This window comes from Pundamilia nyererei, unplaced genomic scaffold (assembly GCF_000239375.1).
Source record: "Pundamilia nyererei isolate P.nyererei 1_Seehausen unplaced genomic scaffold, PunNye1.0 scaffold00512, whole genome shotgun sequence".
In the NCBI taxonomy this organism is placed as follows: domain Eukaryota; kingdom Metazoa; phylum Chordata; class Actinopteri; order Cichliformes; family Cichlidae; genus Pundamilia; species Pundamilia nyererei.
Genome location: NW_005187913.1, coordinates 47,130 through 65,372, shown reverse-complemented (window position 1 = coordinate 65,372; position 18,243 = coordinate 47,130). Strand labels below are relative to the sequence as shown.

The window sequence follows — 18,243 nt, the reverse complement described above, 5'->3', positions numbered from 1 at the left end:
AGAGCTGAATTTTCAAAATATAAAATGCAATTTCAATTTAGTGATGATCATTTTCAAGCCATGAATTCAAATTCAAATCGAACTTATTCAAATCCAGTTTCTGATGGCCCAGACTTCTGCCCATAGAATGATGCTGCTTGCGGGTCTGAATGTGTCAGGCCTGTCCCGTGGCACCCTCTGCCTGCTAACCCATCTCCTCCTAGCTTTACCACAGCAGCCACGACATGCAGCCATTAATGAAACCATGAGAAAACCGATCATCAGCCTGAGAGGCATGCACACAGACTGTCTCGGGACTTCCTGTCAGATCACCTTTTCTTGTGATGTCCTGCAGCAACACGTGCACAGAAACATCAGTTTCACACACACGGGGAATCGCTCTGACACGTTCTCCATCTTTAGACTGTTTGTGTCCGTAACTGTAAATAAGTCACTGCTTTTGTTTTCAGTCGATTTCAAACGACAGCAAAAATGTTTTACCAGGAAAAGTGATCACACAGCAGTGACCCCAGGTGGGAGAGGACGTGTACAGGCTGGAACAGGCTCTGCACAGAGACGTGATTAGCTCTTCCTGCCACCTGCTGCCTTTGACCGAGTGAAAGAAACGGTTGAACAAAGCTGCCAGTGTGTGCTGAGACGCACCGAACACGTTACAGCAAAGAGGACCAAACTGACCCAGAACATCTGTGTTTCTATTCGTTTGGACCTGCAGGCTGGAACAGACTGCAGCGTCGGCGTTCATGTGAAGCTCGGGCTGCAGAGATCGATGGCGTGATAAACAGCCCTGATGCAGACTGTGCGGGATCCTACTTCCTACCATGGACGTCATTAAAACTAATGTGCTCGTGTCAGTGGTGAGGCCCAGCTGTTCCTCCGTGCACAGCAGTGCAAACACTTATCACAGCATCGTGTTGCTGCAGCGCCACAGAAGGTTGGTCTGAACCCTCAGCAGCTTCTCACGCGCTGCAGTCTGCTGCTCCTTAGAGCGTCTGTGGTGAGGTCATCGCCCCCCTCTGGGTTGGGGTCACATTTACTCGTTACCATGGATACTGCAGCTTCCAGGCTTACTTCCTACAACCCAGACTAACATTTATACTCAACATATCACAGCTGTTACCTTTGGGAAGCTCCTGAACACGTATCATGTAAATGCATCGACCTTCTGCTTGTTACAAAATAAAACAAACTCTCTTTGACCTGTTTAATGGAAGTCTTCATCTATTTGTTGCTCACATTCATTTCTGTGCTTTGTCCTCCAACAGTAGAAGACTGAAGCATCATCATCATCGATGGCTGTACAGAGGGGACCTGTGGCATCTGTCAGCTGCAACAGCAAACAGCTGCACTGCCCACGTCTCGAACATTAACTGAGAAATCTTTTCAATAAATACTTCAAACTTTCAACAAACAGAAATTTCTTTAAACCATCTCGTAAAAAAACAAACGCATTGTCCGCTCGGCGCCAACGCTAAGCTCGCTGCTCCGTCTGCGCTGTAGTTTCTGGGTCAGAGTCAGAGTCCGTCTCGTCGTCTTTTTTCGGAGGCTCTGTGGCGTCCCGGCCGACTGCTACCACCCCCTTCCTCTGAGGCAGGACTGTGAAGAAGGCTTCCTGCCAGCTGCCTTTCTCCAGGTACGCCAGGATGATCTCGAACACTGCAGGAGAGAGCGCCGTTCAGACCACAGAGGCAGCAGCTGAGGCTCCTCCCCGCTCCGCGGGCTAAAGCCAGGGAGGAGCCACAATACAGGAAACATGATCCTTTAAATATCTGCACATTAAACTTGAGTAAGAGCAGGGGATGAAGCCACTCCCACTCCTTACCGTGGTTAACAGCCAGAACCTTCCGACTGTTCATCTTGACGAAGCTGCTCAGAGGAAGCTGGGCGTGGCTAATGCCCAGCTCTGTGGCCCTTTCAAAGGTGAGTCCCTGCAAACAAAGCCCGACAGGTTAGCCAGCGCAGCCACGCCCACACGCTACAGCGGGTCTGGAGCCGAGCACACCTTGTGGTGGTTGTGGTCCACCAGGCCTCCGATGACGTACGCCCTCTGTGGATCCAGCTCCGTCAGCACGTTGGGAGAGTCGGAGGTGAGGTAGACCAGCTGCTCCTGGGACACGACCTCAGTGTAGTGCTCCGTTTTAATGTGTATGTCCTGCACAGCACACAGCATCCAACCAATCAATGTGACAAACTGCTGGCATTGAACACAGCATCTTCAGCGTGGTCATCGTCAGCTCGGAGCGGCTCATGGACCCAATCATCAAGCTTTTTATTCTGGACTGTAATTTGTATTACTTCATGTTTATTCTAACGTTTCAAATTCATGTTTCCTGGGTCATGAGTTTTGGTATCTAGAATAAAATCCACGCATCGTCACCGCCCTCCATCTCATGTCAAGTTTAAATGTTAGTCAGAGGGGTCCAACTCCAGCCTCGAGTGTCCTGCAGGTGTAAATGACCTCCTCAGCATGAGAAATGAACTCATGTGAGTCAGGCGTGCTGACCCAGGGTGAGATCTAAAACCTGCAGGCCCCTCGAGGCCTGGAGCTCCCTGCTCTGAAGGCCTCATGTTAATCGTGTGCAGATGGAGCTGATATAAAGTGGTGAGGGCAGACGCTGACTCCTGAGCATCCTGTGGGTGTGAACTACAGGTGACGCCACCGTTTCATGAACTTAAACTGGAAATCAGACATAACGCTGTAAAGTTCCAGACCTCTGTTGGACCTGCTCACCTTCCAGTTCACCCAGCCTTTGTCCTTCTCGTCCATGCTCTGTCTCAGCTGTCCTCCTAGGCTTGTCAGGTAAAACTGGACACATGAGAAGAAGTTAGAAGATGTTTGACGCCACATGAAAAACTGTTATTACTGCCTGTTACTCTTCTTATTTTATATTCGACCCAAAGCCAGTGGAGACGGTTTGGGATGAAGACCAACAAGTGCTCAGCATCTCATCATGAAGCTCATCCAGAGGATGCAAAGCATGTCGCAGCGACATCCACATCCAGATGTTGGCTCAGCTGTGGTCAAAGTCTTGACCAGGAAGAGTTGTTAGTGTGTAAACATGAGCACATGTGCTACCTGACGCCACGTGGCTGCAGCGTCCTCAGTGTCGTCTGTGCTCTTATTGCTATTAAGTAAAGTTTCTGCACTAAGTATTTTCAGCTCTGCACAGTTAGGACAGTATTTTATAAGCTAGGCTAGGACAGCGTGTGGTTGGTAAACAGGGAGGTAACCACTGACAGCTCAAAGACGTGTCAGAATCTCACCACCCTCTAAACACACCACAGATCCACCCGTGAACTTCATGCTGTGCATGTGAAACTGAAGCCAGGTCAGTGGGGGGTTGGTCCTCACGTGCAGATACAAGCTCGTGTCCTTCACACGAGTCCACGGGCTGCTCCGAGCAACTGAGAACGTCATCACAAAAACAGTATCATCGTTATCATCGTCACGTGCTCGGCACCAACCTGCACTGGATGCGAGGCCCGTCTGTTCTCTGCGTAGCACCTCTGGATCTGTTTGTGAAGTTTGCGCACGTCCTGAAGAAACAGACAGTGTGTTGGGAACTCTGGGAGCACAGTCGCAGCGCCTACACCTCTGACCCGGTTACCTTAATCAGCATGAGGCTGTCGAAGCTGCAGTCCACCACCAGCCTCAGAGAGCTGGGCGTGGCCTCTCTGCGCGCACGTTTGCGGGCGCTCTGGACCTCCCCGCCCTCCTGGTGATTCTGCCTCTGCAGGCGACGCTGCTGCTTCCTCTCCTTTCGCCTCTGCCTGCCATGAAAGCGAGGATGATGTTCAGCACGTGTGTGGGCGTGGTCTGCATGGACTGAACACTGGGTCCACTGGGGGAAGCTCAAACCTCCCCATCAGGACAGAGTGGGTCAGAGCCGATGCTCACTGAGCCAGTCTGTGTTTTACCTGATAACTAATTCATTACTGGATCATTGGTGCCATTATTAACTATACTGATTTAGAGGGGAGGATATTTGGACTGGAGGAAGGATGGATCAAATGTGACATAAAGGTGTCCTACAGCAGCAACCTTTTGTTTGACAGTCTCACACACTGAAGGACGCGAGGTGTGTGAGACAAAGGTCAGCACGAGCTTTCAAGCTCACGCCTGTTTGTGCGCATGCACATTCATCTCACAGTGGATCAGTGTAACAGCTCAGCAGGCCCGTGGAGGCCGTTGTTCTGGCAAAACGTCCTGCTGTAAGTAGTTTATGCACATTTCTGCTGTCACACAGTAATTCCAGCACAAATGTAAGTAGGTATGACAGTTTGCCACTTAACTGTGCCCATCAGAGTGTGCTTGTAGCTCACATTCATAAAGCCAGGACGGTTTGCCACTTCGTTTTACCCGTTAAAGTGTGCTTGTAGGTGACATTCACAAAGGTAGCATGGTTTGGCACGTAATTTCACCTGTCAGAGTATGTGTCTAGGTGTTATTAACAAAGGTAAGATGACGTGCCACTGAATTCTTACTGTAAAATGATGCTTCTAGCTCACATTCACAAAGGTAGGACGCTCTGGCAATTAATTTTACCCGTCAGAGTATGTTTGTAGCTTATATTCACAAAGGTAGGCTCGCCACTGAATTTCATGTTGTGCGCATGCGTAGAAACAACGGGTAGGATGGATTCCCACCGTGACTGTTCTCTGCGTGTTTCGCGCCACAGCTTACTTCCGCTGCTCGCGCTCTTCCTCCCACTTCTGCTGCTTCAGCAGTTTCTTCTTCTGCCTCTTGGACAGAACCGGGTCTTCCGGGTCTCCGGGACTGCTCACAGCCTTCTCGCTTTGGTCTCCCTCCGCCGAAGCTGGCTCTCCCGTGGTGTCGTCAGCCGTCTGTGAACACACCGCTGTGGTCATGTCTGCGCTGCTGACGTGCAGCCCACATTAAATGACTTTATAATGTGGGCTAAAACGGGTCAGTTAGCCTGGCACCGACGAACAGACGAACGAGCGGCTCACCTCGAGTCCACGCTTTGTTTGGGCGCATTTGTGACGTTTTTTGTGCGCGTCACAAGCTCGCGTTAAGATGCAGTGCTGCCCTCTACCGGTCGTACTAACAAAGTGAAGCAGATTTCATTGAATTCACAGATTTGACTGTTCAAGCTTCCTTTAAAGCATAAAACCGACACAGATGCATTTACTTTCACTCTGGTTTCATGGAAACATCGCTGCTTTCATCAGTAACAGCATCTGATCACAATTTGTACTTTTATTTTTTTATTCCTAAACGTGTTGTTTGTCTCTCTGAAGGCAGTAAAACCAGACTCATTAATCTGATTTTACTGCACATCCATAAATGTCCTCCGCTCTCAGGACGGGAACATTATTCTACAGTTATGTCCTGTAACAACAAGGAAGCTTTAGAAACTTTAGTATTTGTAATAGTTTTCATGTCTTTAATTATTCCACGTCTCGCTTTCCCCTTTAGCATCCACTAATCAACGTAAACATCTTATCTTTGCAAACATAGCATTTAAACATGTGAAACATAACTGTGACACTGTTAGTTGTTATAAACTGAGTCAGTCAGAGTTTTCCTGTTTATTCAGTTTTCACAGTAAAAGTGAACCTGACACTGCAGCTGTGCAAACAGCTACAGTCATCCTGGTTGTTTTTGCACATTTATCGTTTCATCCACAGGTCCTCTTTATTCCCACGCTCCCGTCTGTCCTTCATCTACCTTCAACATTTACTGTGCGCAGCAGAGACTCTGCTCTGAGGCAGCAGAGACTCTGCTCTGAGGCAGCAGAGACCCTGCTGTGCAAAAACGCTTTCACACTTATAGAAAACATTTCCTACTTTATGCAAAAGTTAAAAAAAAGAAAGACAAATCATGCACAACCAGAAACATGACACGAACCAAATCTGATCGAATCCCCAGGAGAAGACAGCGACACTGTAGCAGTGGGACCATGGAGCTCTAAGAAACAGTGTCCACTCTTAAGACTGAATGAACTCAGAGGTGGTTCATCCTCCACAAATACACAAACACAGATGTCGTGTTTGTGAGGCACGAGAGGAAACTGTTCGACTCTTTTTCTGATAACAGTGCAGCAGCAAAGCTGAGAGTCAGGTACAAAAGTATAAAATATTATCAGCTTGGGTAGAAACGTATGTTTGATGCTTCTGCTGTATATCTGTAACAGGACACTAAACACGTGACAGTAAAACAGTCAGCAGAAAAGCTCCAGCTCTGTAACCTGTCATGTTTCCAACAGAAGAAAACGGACTGTCCAGCAGACCCACTGCACAAACTCCAACGTGCAACCACAAACAGCAACCTCAGTTTGAACATAACGTCTCATAACTTCATGTCACGCACATCTGCAAAGTTCAGGAAGTGTAACAGCTGGACAAGAGTAACTATTCATCGATTTCACAACCTCACAGTTTGGTTTCTACACATGATTCGGCTCATTCAGCTCCTGTGTGAGTGTGTCCACACCGTCCAGCTTACAGCTCGGCCCTGTGGGGACACAAAGAAACACACGTCAGCACACGTCAACAGGTTTGTACATTTGTCGCGCAGCTTTCCTCCTATTCTGTAGAACAGCGAGTGCCTTTCCACCGCACACTATCTGTTTACGTTAAAAACGTTAGTGAGCGCTCCAGTATGTGGGTCAGACCCTGGAGGGGAACTCCAAATGTCCCCTCACTGTACCGCTCAGCCGTCAGAGCCACGTGAACCTCACCCTGCTGCTCCTATAAAAAGAGCCTGAGCCTGCAGGATGTGCCAGCCCGGCTGCTGATACCCAGCAGCAGCTGAAGCTTTTCCATCCTCACACGAATGCCTGCCTGACCTTTCACTCTGGCTGCACACACACAGCTGATCCAACCACATCTCTGCTGTGATATCGCATCTTACAGGATATCTGTCAGTGTTAGTTAGCTGCAGGCTTTACAGTCACTCCACATCTCTTCTTCTTCTGTTCGATATGATGCACAGCATCCTGTTAGATCACTGACTTCATGCATTAAGTGAAACGTGTGGTGGAAAAGCCAAAACTCATTTTTAGGAAATGCAAACATTCATGAAACAGTCCCCATATTGTTTTCTGATTTATAGTTTTTATTCTTATTTTCTTTTCCTCAGGCTGGCAATGAGACGCCCTCGTTGTTCTGCGAGCACGGACAGGTGACAACAGTGTGGGTCACGATGTGCAGAAACATGTTTGATAACTCATCCATAAAATCAGCTGCAATAACTACATGTGATGTGCTGCGAGCCTCTGTCTCCTCCTTTTGTTGTCACCATGTTTTCAGAACTACTGCACGGATCATTTCACTGACTTTATGTCTCCATAGTTTGCAGTTTGCAGCTTTTAGGCTACATTATATTTCAGTGTATCCTATAAATAAGTGTTTCCTCTGAGATTAGTTATGTAAAACTCTCCACTGCGCCCTCAGACATGCTTCGGTAAAAGGGAAGCAGTCAGATACTCACCTGTCCAGACGACCTGCCGTTCATCGGTGCTCCACCATGAAGCTCATAGTCGTCCCGTCAAATGAGGGGGGGGCGATGATCCGGGGCCCCTGCTGGGAGCTGATGCTGATGACAGGCTGCTTGATGCTAGAGAGGCCCTGCTGTGGCCTGTTAGCAGCCTGCTGAACACCTGAGGCTACCTGGGAAGACTTTCCGGTGGACATGTAGAAAGGACTCTCCACGTGCATGCCCTCGGTCTGCTGCGAGGAGCTTTTATCGCTGCTGTCCACCTCTGCCTGCACCGACATCTGCGACTGTAGCAGCGCCCTGGCAGGTATCACTGACGGCGTCGGCACGAGACCCGGGTAGATCATGTACGTGTGGCCGTAAATGCCAGAACTGAGGGCTAAAGGTGAGATGGGCATGGGCACAGGTGTCATGGGAGGCTGTGGCAAAGGCACATCCACATATTGACCTGTTTCTGGATCAAAGAGACGCTTGGTGGCAGGCTGCACTGGTGTGTCTACCAGGTAGTAGTTGCCAGTGCTGGGATCCAGCAGCATTTTCCTCTGGGTGGCCTGGAACGGGTCCAGGGTGGGAGCCGGGGTGATTGCTGGAGAGAAGCAGTAGACCTGTGGCTGATTGGCGGGCATCCCGAGTGGCAGAGAGTGGTAGATAGTAGCTGAGGGGATCTCTGGTGAGTAACTAGCTGTGTGCTCCTCGTGCCCTCTGAGCCCAGGTTCCAGGTGTCCTGAAGGTGTGGCTGGATGTGACCGGGTGAACGTGTAGACGGACGCTTTATCAGGCGGCTGTTTGCCTTTGCTGGGCTGAGACTTGACTGGGATAGCGAGGTAGTTCTCACTGTCAGTTGAAAACTCGTGTGCAAACCCGTCGGCCTCCCTCACGTCGGCGTCTTCGTTCCCAGCTGACCGTCTCTCACAGATGCTGAAGGATGCGGGCGGTTTGGGGACGAAGGTTTTGGTGCTGAAAGGTGTTTGTGTGACGGTGTTCGGTTGGGATGTCTTTGAAGTTCTGGAGGCCTTGACACTGCTGGGGGCTTGCACTGACTTAGGCCTGTCATCACAGCCCACTGATGTGGGGCGGGGTTTGAGTGGGTCTTTCTGCTCCTGCTTCAGCAGGCTGTCACCTGCTCGTCCTGCTGGGGGCTTGTCTGTGTTGGACTGGGAGTTTCTTCTGGCAGACTTGTCTGTGCTGGGCGTCCATGCAGTCTCCTCTCCGTGTCCTGGATGCTCCTCACATGCTATCAGTGAAAGCAGGTGGCTGTCTGTCAGCGGCCGAGCCTCGTTCTTCCTCTTCCACTCGTTCTTTTCAAATACATAGAGCTGCTCCATGGTTTTCACAGCAGCCTGCAGTTTTTGCAGAGCCGCCTGGTTTGGCACCTGTGACTCGGGCTTTTTATCAGTGATGTCCGATACTTTTTCTTGCCTCCTTGTAGATATTCTGCTTTCACTTCGGTCGGTGTTTCCCTGCGAGGCATTATTTGAGGGGCCTAGAGATGCGCTCCCTGTTGCCCTTGATGCGTTTTTGACGCCCTCTGGAGACGATCTGTCCACGTCAGGTGACTCCTGTTTAGCCCCGTGAAGGTTTCCACATTGTTTTCCGTTACTGCTCGTGTTCACAGACTGGCACTTGATCACTATAGGCGACACAGTATTGAAGCTTTGATTGGGCACTTGCTTGTTTTGCTCTGGATGTCTGTCAGCGGAGGCGCTGTGGGGTTTATTCTCGTTATCCAAAGAAACGAAGTGATACGAACTTTTAACCAGCTTACGCACGTCTCTCACTTGGTAAATGGGAGTCTGCAGCTTCCCCTTATTGTCTCGAATGTCTCGGACCATGAAATGTGGAACTTTATCTGAAAAGTCACCCTTCAAAGCTGTAGCGAGCGCGTGGGATTTGGCGTGATCTGTTCGGATGATGTTGCAGCCTAAATTAGGAGCGCGCAGTTTGGAGACGGCGCACGGCTCGGTGCTATCGTCTTTGACGCGCCTCAAGTTAATTTGAAGTTCTGGAGATTTGGATGTTTTCGCAGAGTCTGCGACAGAGCGTACTTTGGCTCCACGTCCGTGTCCACACGTAGAATAATTCCTGCTCTGCTGCGTGGCTTCGCCTTCGTTCGGCAGCATTTGGATATTTGGCACAAATAAATGAGCCATTTTCTTCAGTTTGCTGCTGCCCGCCGAGTACAGACTCCCCTCGGCCAGCGTGTCCTCTAGTGTTTGATCGTTTTCAGGATCCTTTTGAAATTCTAGCTCGTCATCCTTCCAGCATCTGAACGCGCTATTTTGGCTGCGATGCAGCGTGCTTCTGGATGAGTCCACTGCGCCTTTTTTAGTATCAACTCCAGTTTGTTGCTTCCGAGAGTCGCTCTTGGCATCCGCTATGTCCCCTAACTCATTCACGCGCATTATGCTGTAGTCCGAGCTGCTGTCGGGAAGCTTGGAGTTGTGCTTCGCTCTGACGTCGTCGCTTTCCTGGCGCAGAAAGCTGGGAGAGGGCGTTTGCTGCGGCTCGCTTATTTCGCCTCTCTCCATCTTGCGCTCCTGCTCGAACTGCATTTTCTTAGAAATGACATTTTTGATGAGACTCGAAGCAACCACGGCCTTCTTGTGCGTGTCTTCCATGGTTTTAGAGGGCGGCTTGCTGCCCCCCCTGCTCTGGCTTGCGTTGGTAACTTCATCCGTGGAACGTGATCCTGCAAAGTTAGTGCGTGGTTCTCCCGCAGGAATTCCCGATTTAACGTTGCAACGAAAATTCAGCGTCTCTGTCAGCCTTATGACGCCACTGTGGCCCTGACCAAATTTCCCCATCAGCTCTATTTTCTTTGTAGATGACGCTGCGCTGTGGGGAGGTAATGTCTCGCTGGCGGGCGCTTTGATGATGCCCTTATAACCCCTTTTGTCTATGCTCTTGGCGATTTGAAACGAGGCCGCTGAGCTTTGATGAGAAACAAGACTTTGGTCCACATTCATGTTACCATATTTCAGGTCCACAAACGTGGACCACCTGTTTATCCCCACGGCATGCTCTGATGCAGAGGACTCGCTGGAGGTGCTGAAATGAATGGCATCAAAGTAAGGATACGCCAGGCTCTTGAAGGCTCTGGCTGTCAGAGTGCGCACCTCCTTGTCAGCGTCGTCCAGCTCGCTGACAGCACTGGACGTGCCGCTTGAATATTCGGGGACTTCTTTCCCCCTTAATTTGCCGCCAAAGTGTACGCGCCCGGGCGCTGCCACCAAACACTTCGCGGTGTCACACAAGGTCTCTGCCTTCCCATCAACTCCCCTAAACACATAGCGACTCACATCTCCGGAGCGCCTGGCATGATAGAGAATCTTTTCCTGTTCTTGGATGTTGCTGGGGTCATTTATAGCTCGAGAGGTGGTTCTGATTGACAGGTGAATCTGTCCGCCACTGTTGCCACTGCAGCGTTGCTGCTCGGGCTTTGACACACTCTCATCTGAGCTGGTGAGTTTGGCCGCTTCGCGCGGATCACTTTCCAGCAGAGTGCTGACTGTTGCTGCTGCGCCCTGAGAGCCAGGCTGGCGGCCGTGCCCCCTCTCGCCCGCCGCGCCCCCGGCATCAAAAGAAGCGTAATCGGCAAATGAGTAAACCCGGTTGTCTTCTTCAACGTCCCAGCTCGTGGAAGAGCCCACTCCGAGTTCGTAGTCCTCCTCGTGGTCAGAAAGTTCAGAGAGCTGGATCTCGTGCGTGGTAATATAATGGGATTCGTCCTCCGTGGCGCACGGACTGCAGTCATCTGAAAGCACCAAACTTATACCATCGTCCACTTCATAATCATCCTGCTCACTTGTCTCCCCGAGATAATTATCACTAGCGCGCAAATCCACGTCCGGCTGCAGGCTTGCGCTGCTTTCCGTGTTGGACACCTCGTGCTGCTCGTGGAAACGCTCCGACTTTGCGTTTGCACAAAAAGGAATCGGTGGCGGTGACGGGTCAGCGTGATGGTGCTTAACACCATCTCCATGTTTCCCAACTGTGCCATTCTCTGTCTTAGTGTCGCCCTCGGGTTTGCGTCCCGTTGCGCACGGAGCTCCAGCTCCGCTGTCGGATACAATCACAGACATTTGGTTTGTCTCACAAACGCGTCCGTCTGTTTTCACATCCACTGAGTCCAACTCGACGTATTTCCTTTCATCGTGCTCCTCGGGACCGTCTTCTGTGGGGTTTGGGGGCAGATCACTCACCTGGTGACGTGTCATCGATAATTCCACACAGCTTTTCTCAGCGAAGCTCAAGTCGCAAATCTGAGCTCACATTTGGTGTCTGACAGGAGATGCAAGAGATGGAGTCGGACAAGATTTCGTCGTCCTTTAGGCAGAGATAGTCTGAGTCTGACAGACAGACAGACTCCGATGTCACCAAAGCGCTCCAGACATTCCAGCTCATCGCCACATGTAGGCTGAAGCATGTAGGCTAAAAAGGAGCAGAGACATTAACCACTGTCTGGTTCTCAGTCTGTGAACCAATGCAGCCACAAAGCTGTATTTCTAATGACAGTCGAGGTCAAACCTGCTTTGAACTTCATGTTCAAGCTCTGTGGTTACAGCTCTGACTGAGGTCTTAAAAGCCTCTCAGACGGGTAGTTGTCAGTAACTGGGTTTGGTTACCTGTTAACAAACTGCACCCTGCCACTGTTCTCCTTTTATATTTATGCCCATTTATCTTCATATCTATCAGTGTCTCTGTTTCTACACTCACTTCATATATGAGTGTTTGATGTATATTTGTTACTATGACAACTCAGTTTCCTCTGGGATTGATAAATGAAGAATATGTTATTTAAATAAAGTCTCTCTGACGCTGAACTTTGCTTTTTCTGTTGCTCTTTGATATCTTTGTGTCTGCTTCACCTTTTGAGACACGTTGTGTTGAACTGACTCTCTGATTTTTCCACAGTAGTAATAATGACAGGAGTGAAGGAGGAGGTCGGGTCACGTGGTCACAGAGCCACAAATCAGCATATGATGGAGATTAACACCAGCAAGCACAGACCATCTCCAGCGTTTCATGAGCTGCTTCACTTCAAATCTTCATTCTTCTTTGAACATCACACATTTTTCTTTTGTCCAAGTGATTCGTTTGGGCTACAAAACAACTTGTTTACAGCTCAGCTGTGCTCTTAACAGACTGGTGTTGAAACAAATAGGTTATTGTAACACACACAATAAAATTCTAAAGTATCATTTATCAGTACAACGATAAAAACCAAAGGATAAAACAGTCCAGTGTCCAACAGGCAGAAAACACAGAGTCCAGAGCCGGCGATGCCACAAGTCAGTTACACTTCACACGCGCCGCCACCCTGTAAGCAGACGGCCAGTCATCACTCCGGCCTCAGCAACACAACTCTGCCTTTAGGCTGCAGCATGTCGCAGCTGCACACAGACAAATATCACAGCAGTGTTTGTGGGCGATAAGCACACCAGATCAATCACATCCACCTGCCTTCAATGGATACAACCCCGGTGCAGCCACTGGCCACGCCCACAACACGCATGGAAATGAATGACTACAGGCAGCATGTGTCCATCATATTACATTATCACATGAATAAAACAAGCTCATGAGTACTGTTCCTGTGGACAAACAGGGCACGGTCGGCAGGTGAAGGGCCGCAGTAGGGACGCTCACAGGGTGCATCGTGTTAACACACTATGTTTGTTGTGGAAGTAACTCAGTTCAACTCCAGGCTCTGCTGCAGAATTTAACTGACACTAATCCAGCGATACTGCAGTTTCTCTCACGGAGCCTCTGCCAGGCTCTGCTTTGGATGGTTGGCGTCTTTCCTCTGAGCTCACCTCCATCCTTCTCTCAGGAAACCACTGTGAGTATGTCTCACACACGTCTGCTTCTTATCCACGGCCCCACCCTGGAGTTTGTGTTGGCATCACCAGTATTTTCAGTGTGTACATCCTCTTCTCAGGGGCACCTCGCTGATGCCTTCTGTGAGGATCCACAGAGACTACATGTGCTCCTGGGTGATCCACTTCCTGTCACTTTACAGTTTGTCAAAACCTAAGAGGGAACAAACGAAGAAATATATTAATGACTCACTGAAAGCTGGTAGCATTTGTCCTTCCTAACCGTTAGCAGCTATTTTGTTGTTGTTGAAAAGAGAGATCTGTATGCATGCAGAGGGCGAAATCGCTCAACAAATATCTGCTGTCTTTGTTCTCGTCTCCTTTTGAGCTTCTCCATCTTCAAGCTCGGCCTCAGGAAAGCATCTCTTCCCACTCCAGGAGAAGACGACCTTTAACCTTGGGCATTTCCTGGGTTGCTCAATCTTCCAAACTCTCGACATTCTTATCTCCTGTAGAGACACCAGTGACCATCAGAGCCGTGTATGTCAGGTGCTTCCAACACTGCTTGTGTCACAAGTATGTGTGAGTGCACCCAAAAGCAAGCTGATATTTAAGAAGACTTTATCGTGCACAGGTCATATGCACGAAGGGCAACGAGAGGAGCGTAGCACAGGTTGCAGGTGGAGTTCCAGCTGGGTGCTTCCAGGAGTGACGGCAGGCAGGTGAGCTACCACCTGAGCTACAGCTGCGTACCAAAGACATCCAAAAAAGATTAGTTCTTCATTGTTCATCCATACTGATGTCACACACACGAGTGTGCTGCCTAACGTGGATGCCACGCCTCATGACAAACATGGATGTGCTGTTTGTGTCATGATTATGTCACACGGTAAGTAAATACTGGTCAGCTGTGGGTAGGTCGTGTTCCCAAACAACCTCGGCCTGAGTAAGAAAAGGTCGATGCTAATAGAGATCCTAGAAAGGATCAACTCGTCTTAGGCTGGAGAAATATGACATTTGTCCTTTGCCTTGTTTTCATTCGTGTGTTGTCTCAACAATGTGCTACAGGACTTTTAGCACATTTGAATTCATAGACGAGAAGCCAGAAGTCAGAGTTTTACAGAGCAGCTGTGAGTACACCATGGTGTGAGAATACTGTAGCATCTTACTAAGAGACCTGGTTAACCTCTGCAGAAAGGAGCCGGGGTCACAGAGTGCACGAGTAACTGCTGATGGTCTGCTGGCAACTTGAACTTTGGATATCTGCTGTTAGAGGGCAATAAAACCTCCCTCAGCACCGGCCAACAGTGTAACACAGGAGCCAGAAACCAGAGACGAGCCACAGCCTCAGGCAGGACTCAGGGTACCAGCCCTCTGCATTAGTCTGAGCAGGCTGAACTTGATTAAGAGCCGTTTCTCCTGAACGCTCGTCCTGCAGGGACTCAGCTGGCCTTCATGTTTATGTTTGCTCCAGTCAGACTGGTCCGTGTTACGTTACATCCAGTTACAATGATTATGGAGCCTTTCATAAGTGTGATGTAGAGACTGATGCTTCTAAAGGCTGTGCCTCTAATATACACTTACATTTTACTGTTAAGGTTGCTTTTCATGTATTTTTCAGAGCTTTTGTTATTTATGTAAAAGTTCTTTTTAAAAAATGTTATGTAGTTTCTGTTTGTGTAGTTCTTTTAGTTTCCTCGGCCTCCATGTTTGTTTGGTTACGTCTCCATCCAGGCTTGACTGGTAATCGAGTATTTCCCCAGTGGGCTGACGCACTTTTCAGCCGCTGAACACCGGCCGTCTGACACAGGCTGAATGATAATTCATTATTATCAGGATGTCCTAAAAACTCCCTGAAAAGCCTTCAGCTGATCCAAAATGCTGCAGCAAGAGTCCTGACAGGGACTAGAAAGAGAGCAGATTTCTCCTGTTTTGGCTTCCTGTTAAATCCAGAATTCAAAATCCTGCTCCTCACATACAAGGTCTTAAATAATCAGGCCCCATCTTATCTTAATGACCTTGTAGTACCATATCACCCTATTAGAGCACTTGGCTCTCACACACCCAGGGCTGCAGCAGAGCTCATCCAGATGCTTACACGTCTGGATTGTTAATCACAGAGAAAATCAAGATATTCATTCATTAATGTGCTGAATGAAAAATGAACATGATTCTGTCTGAATGTGTCTGCAGATGTGCAGCAGATGTGTGTGTGACAGAAACGTGTCACCAACACATCCTTATGTTGTCATGGTTACAGAGCCATGATTCATGTGATTAATTATGCTTAGTCAGAATACAGTGAGGCGAGAGTTTAACCAGCACAGTCTGTACTGCCAGGCTGTGTGTGGATGGTGGAGTGAGCAGCACCATTTAATACTAGAGATGGGGCTGTCTATACAAGGCCCAGCACACACACTGTCAGTGTGCTGTAGTGTAGAGGGAGCGCTCTGGTTTGAGTCAAGCAGGCTATTTACACCTCTGAATGGAGGCGGGGCCTCTGTTACAGGAATGGTGCCACAATAACAGAGAAGAAATCCCTCCAATCACAGCTCTACAATGCTGTGATTGGAGGGATTCCCCACCTGTCTGTGGACTCATGCAAGGATCAGCGGCTGTGACAGTTTGTGTACTAATGATCATAAGCTGAGCGGCCCGTTGTTCATCAGCGCTGCTGGTTCAGCTCCTGTTGAGAAGGTTGGAGACCTGCAGTCAGACTGTCCAGGTGAACAGAGTCAACCTTCTCAGAGAAAGACCGCGTGTTACAATGTTTCCATGTCTGCTGCTGCCATGGAGACAGGCTTCAGACTGCAGCGGGTTCTGTGCTAACAAATGCAGAGGTGGGTTACCCGCTCGGCCCAGCACGGGTGACCACATGTTGCTGCGATGTGTCCTGCAGAAGTAACTGTATCTCCTGAGGACTTGCAGTCTGCGGGCTGGCTAAATATAACTTGTTTGTGCTCCTGGGCTCACAGTAATTAGCTCCACAGTTTAAAACGGCCACCGTACTGTGTGACACGCTGAAATTTCACCCGACCCGTGGACAGAAACAGCGTAGTGTGGAAGGGCAGATTTGGAGACATCAGTTATTTCAACACGTTTATAACATTCGACTGTCCCAACGCTGCTTTAAAATGATAGCTCAGCTTTCTGAAGAAACGAACAGCACAACCTGTGTTATTTACTTTACTTTTGCCATAAAGCCTGGATGAATAGCACATAGAGTGCTGAACCAATGATCAGTAATGCTGGGAAGGTGCCAAATAAAGGCAGGTTTGTCTGTAGAGGATTTAGAGGTAGTTCTCCTGCTTGTGTCTCCTCTGAGCTGCAGGATCGGCTCTCTTTGTTCCAGCTCTTTGTTTCAGTTTCTTCCACAGGTAGAACAAACGTAGACAGGAACAGTTTGTCATACAAAGTAACTCAGCTCCCTCTGTTCCTGGCGCTTTGTTAGTTTTTCAAAGCAGACTTCCTGAATAGAATAGAATAGAATAGAATAGAATAGAATAGAATAGAATAGACCTTTATTATCCCATGGATGAGAGGTTTGGGTGTTACACAGCTCTTGTAGCAAAGGGAATATAAAATATGAAAGGAAGCCTCAGAGTGGACATAAGCAGCTGCAGTCTGAACACACAGGTAACGATGCACAGAAACATGAAATGTGCAGTGAACAAAGCAGCTGCTGAGTAAGACAACTGTGTGTTACAGTCTGACAGCTGCTGTAAGAACGACCTGTGGCAGCTCGGTGTTCAGTCTCATGCAGGGGGGGGGTGATGTCCATGATGGGTGTTAGCTTAGACAACAGCCTCTCCTCCTCGATGGACTTCAGCGGGCGGTCCAGGACAGAGCTGGCCCTCAGTTTGTTGAGGTCCCCCCGTCCCTCTCTGCCACTCCAGCACCACAGCACAGAAAACAGACGACGCCACCACAGTGTCCTGTTCACCCCCAAGGATCTCTGCAGGTGGAGACGACGTAGGCCCTTTTTGTAAAGTGCATTTGTGTTTGTGGACCAGTCCAGTTTGTTATTGAAGTGAACACCCAGGTTTTTGTGCTCCTCCACCGTTTCAGTGTCCAAAGCCTGGATGTTCACAGGTGTAACAGGGGCGGCTTGCTGCTGAATAGCAGGGCGACCCTGATCTAGGACTACATTAATCCCATGAGAAGAATGTAGCGCCCCCTCTCTGTGGCTGATTTCCAGTGAGACTTGAAAACGACCTCAGTTAGAAACTGCCACACGCTCCTTGTAATGACTGCACGATGAGTAAAACCTGTTTCTGATGTTTTGTGCTGCTTGGCTGCGTCTCTGCCAGAACATTATGTCGAGCTTCTCCGTTTTCATGTTTGCAATAATTCTTAGCTGTGCTGTGCAAACCAGGCTAATGTCCCGACACACAGTAAGAGACCTCGAGCAGGGTGCACAACACTGAGACGCTGCAGCAGGCTCAGAGGTCGCAGGCACTTAGGATGATGTTTATTCTGTGCGTTGTCCATTTAGACTTCAGCAAACTCGGGTTAAAACCTGTCACCTATGAACGTGGTGGCACTGTGTGAAGGCAGGACAGTGGCTCTTTTTCCTTTAAGCAGCAGAGCTCTGCTGCTCCTCGGTGTCCCACACAGCGGAGCCGCCCCACCACTCCAGCCCAGAGAGCTTCTGCAGCTTTTAGATGCATACTTGGTTCAGGTGTGTTGGAGTAGGGATGCATCTAAAAGCTGCAGGACAGAAGCTCTCTGGGCTGGAGCTGGAGAGCCCTGCTTCTGATCAATCAGGATCCCCCGATGTTTAAATGCTGCACTGGCTCCTTTGCGTTGCTGCACATCACCAGTCTGCTGTCAGAAAAACACACGTAGGAGCAGGAGGTGGTGTTTGCAACTGAACTCCCTTTATGTTGCCTGAGTTTCTGTCGGGTATTTCCTTGTTAATAAAGTTATCAGTGTATTGCTGATGTTGTTTCCTTCTGAGCTGCA

General features: G+C 49.1%; 2 protein-coding genes across 2 annotated transcripts; both read right to left on the bottom strand.

The window, feature by feature from the left end:
* Positions 1-1,187: 1,187 nt before the first annotated feature.
* Positions 1,188-5,028, bottom strand: trmt10a (tRNA methyltransferase 10A). Its single transcript, XM_005754139.2, has 7 exons — positions 4,682-5,028; positions 3,606-3,768; positions 3,463-3,534; positions 2,729-2,803; positions 2,000-2,149; positions 1,820-1,925; positions 1,188-1,653 (listed from the first exon to the last, which is right to left on the bottom strand). Exons 1-7 carry the CDS (start codon positions 4,864-4,866, stop codon positions 1,469-1,471), a joined length of 936 nt encoding a protein of 311 aa, XP_005754196.1. The 5' UTR covers positions 4,867-5,028; the 3' UTR covers positions 1,188-1,468.
* A 1,047-nt stretch (positions 5,029-6,075) lies between these two features.
* On the bottom strand, positions 6,076-11,982 carry cunh4orf54 (chromosome unknown C4orf54 homolog). The gene is made up of 2 exons (XM_005754138.1): positions 7,454-11,982; positions 6,076-6,475 (listed from the first exon to the last, which is right to left on the bottom strand). Exon 1 carries the CDS (start codon positions 11,674-11,676, stop codon positions 7,474-7,476), a length of 4,203 nt encoding a protein of 1,400 aa, XP_005754195.1. The 5' UTR covers positions 11,677-11,982; the 3' UTR covers positions 6,076-6,475; positions 7,454-7,473.
* Positions 11,983-18,243: the final 6,261 nt, after the last annotated feature.

Bases quoted from the DNA above. Each gene is read 5' to 3' on its own strand.
- trmt10a (XM_005754139.2), bottom strand. From the start codon at position 4,866: ATGACCACAGCGGTGTGTTCACAGACGGCTGACGACACCACGGGAGAG. The intron at 2,150-2,728 runs GTGAGCAGGTCC...TGTGCTGTGCAG, and splicing joins AAGGCTGGGTGAACTGGAAG to GACATACACATTAAAACGGA. The intron at 1,926-1,999 runs GTGTGCTCGGCT...CTTTGTTTGCAG, and splicing joins TGGACCACAACCACCACAAG to GGACTCACCTTTGAAAGGGC.
- cunh4orf54 (XM_005754138.1), bottom strand. From the start codon at position 11,676: ATGACACGTCACCAGGTGAGTGATCTGCCCCCAAACCCCACAGAAGAC.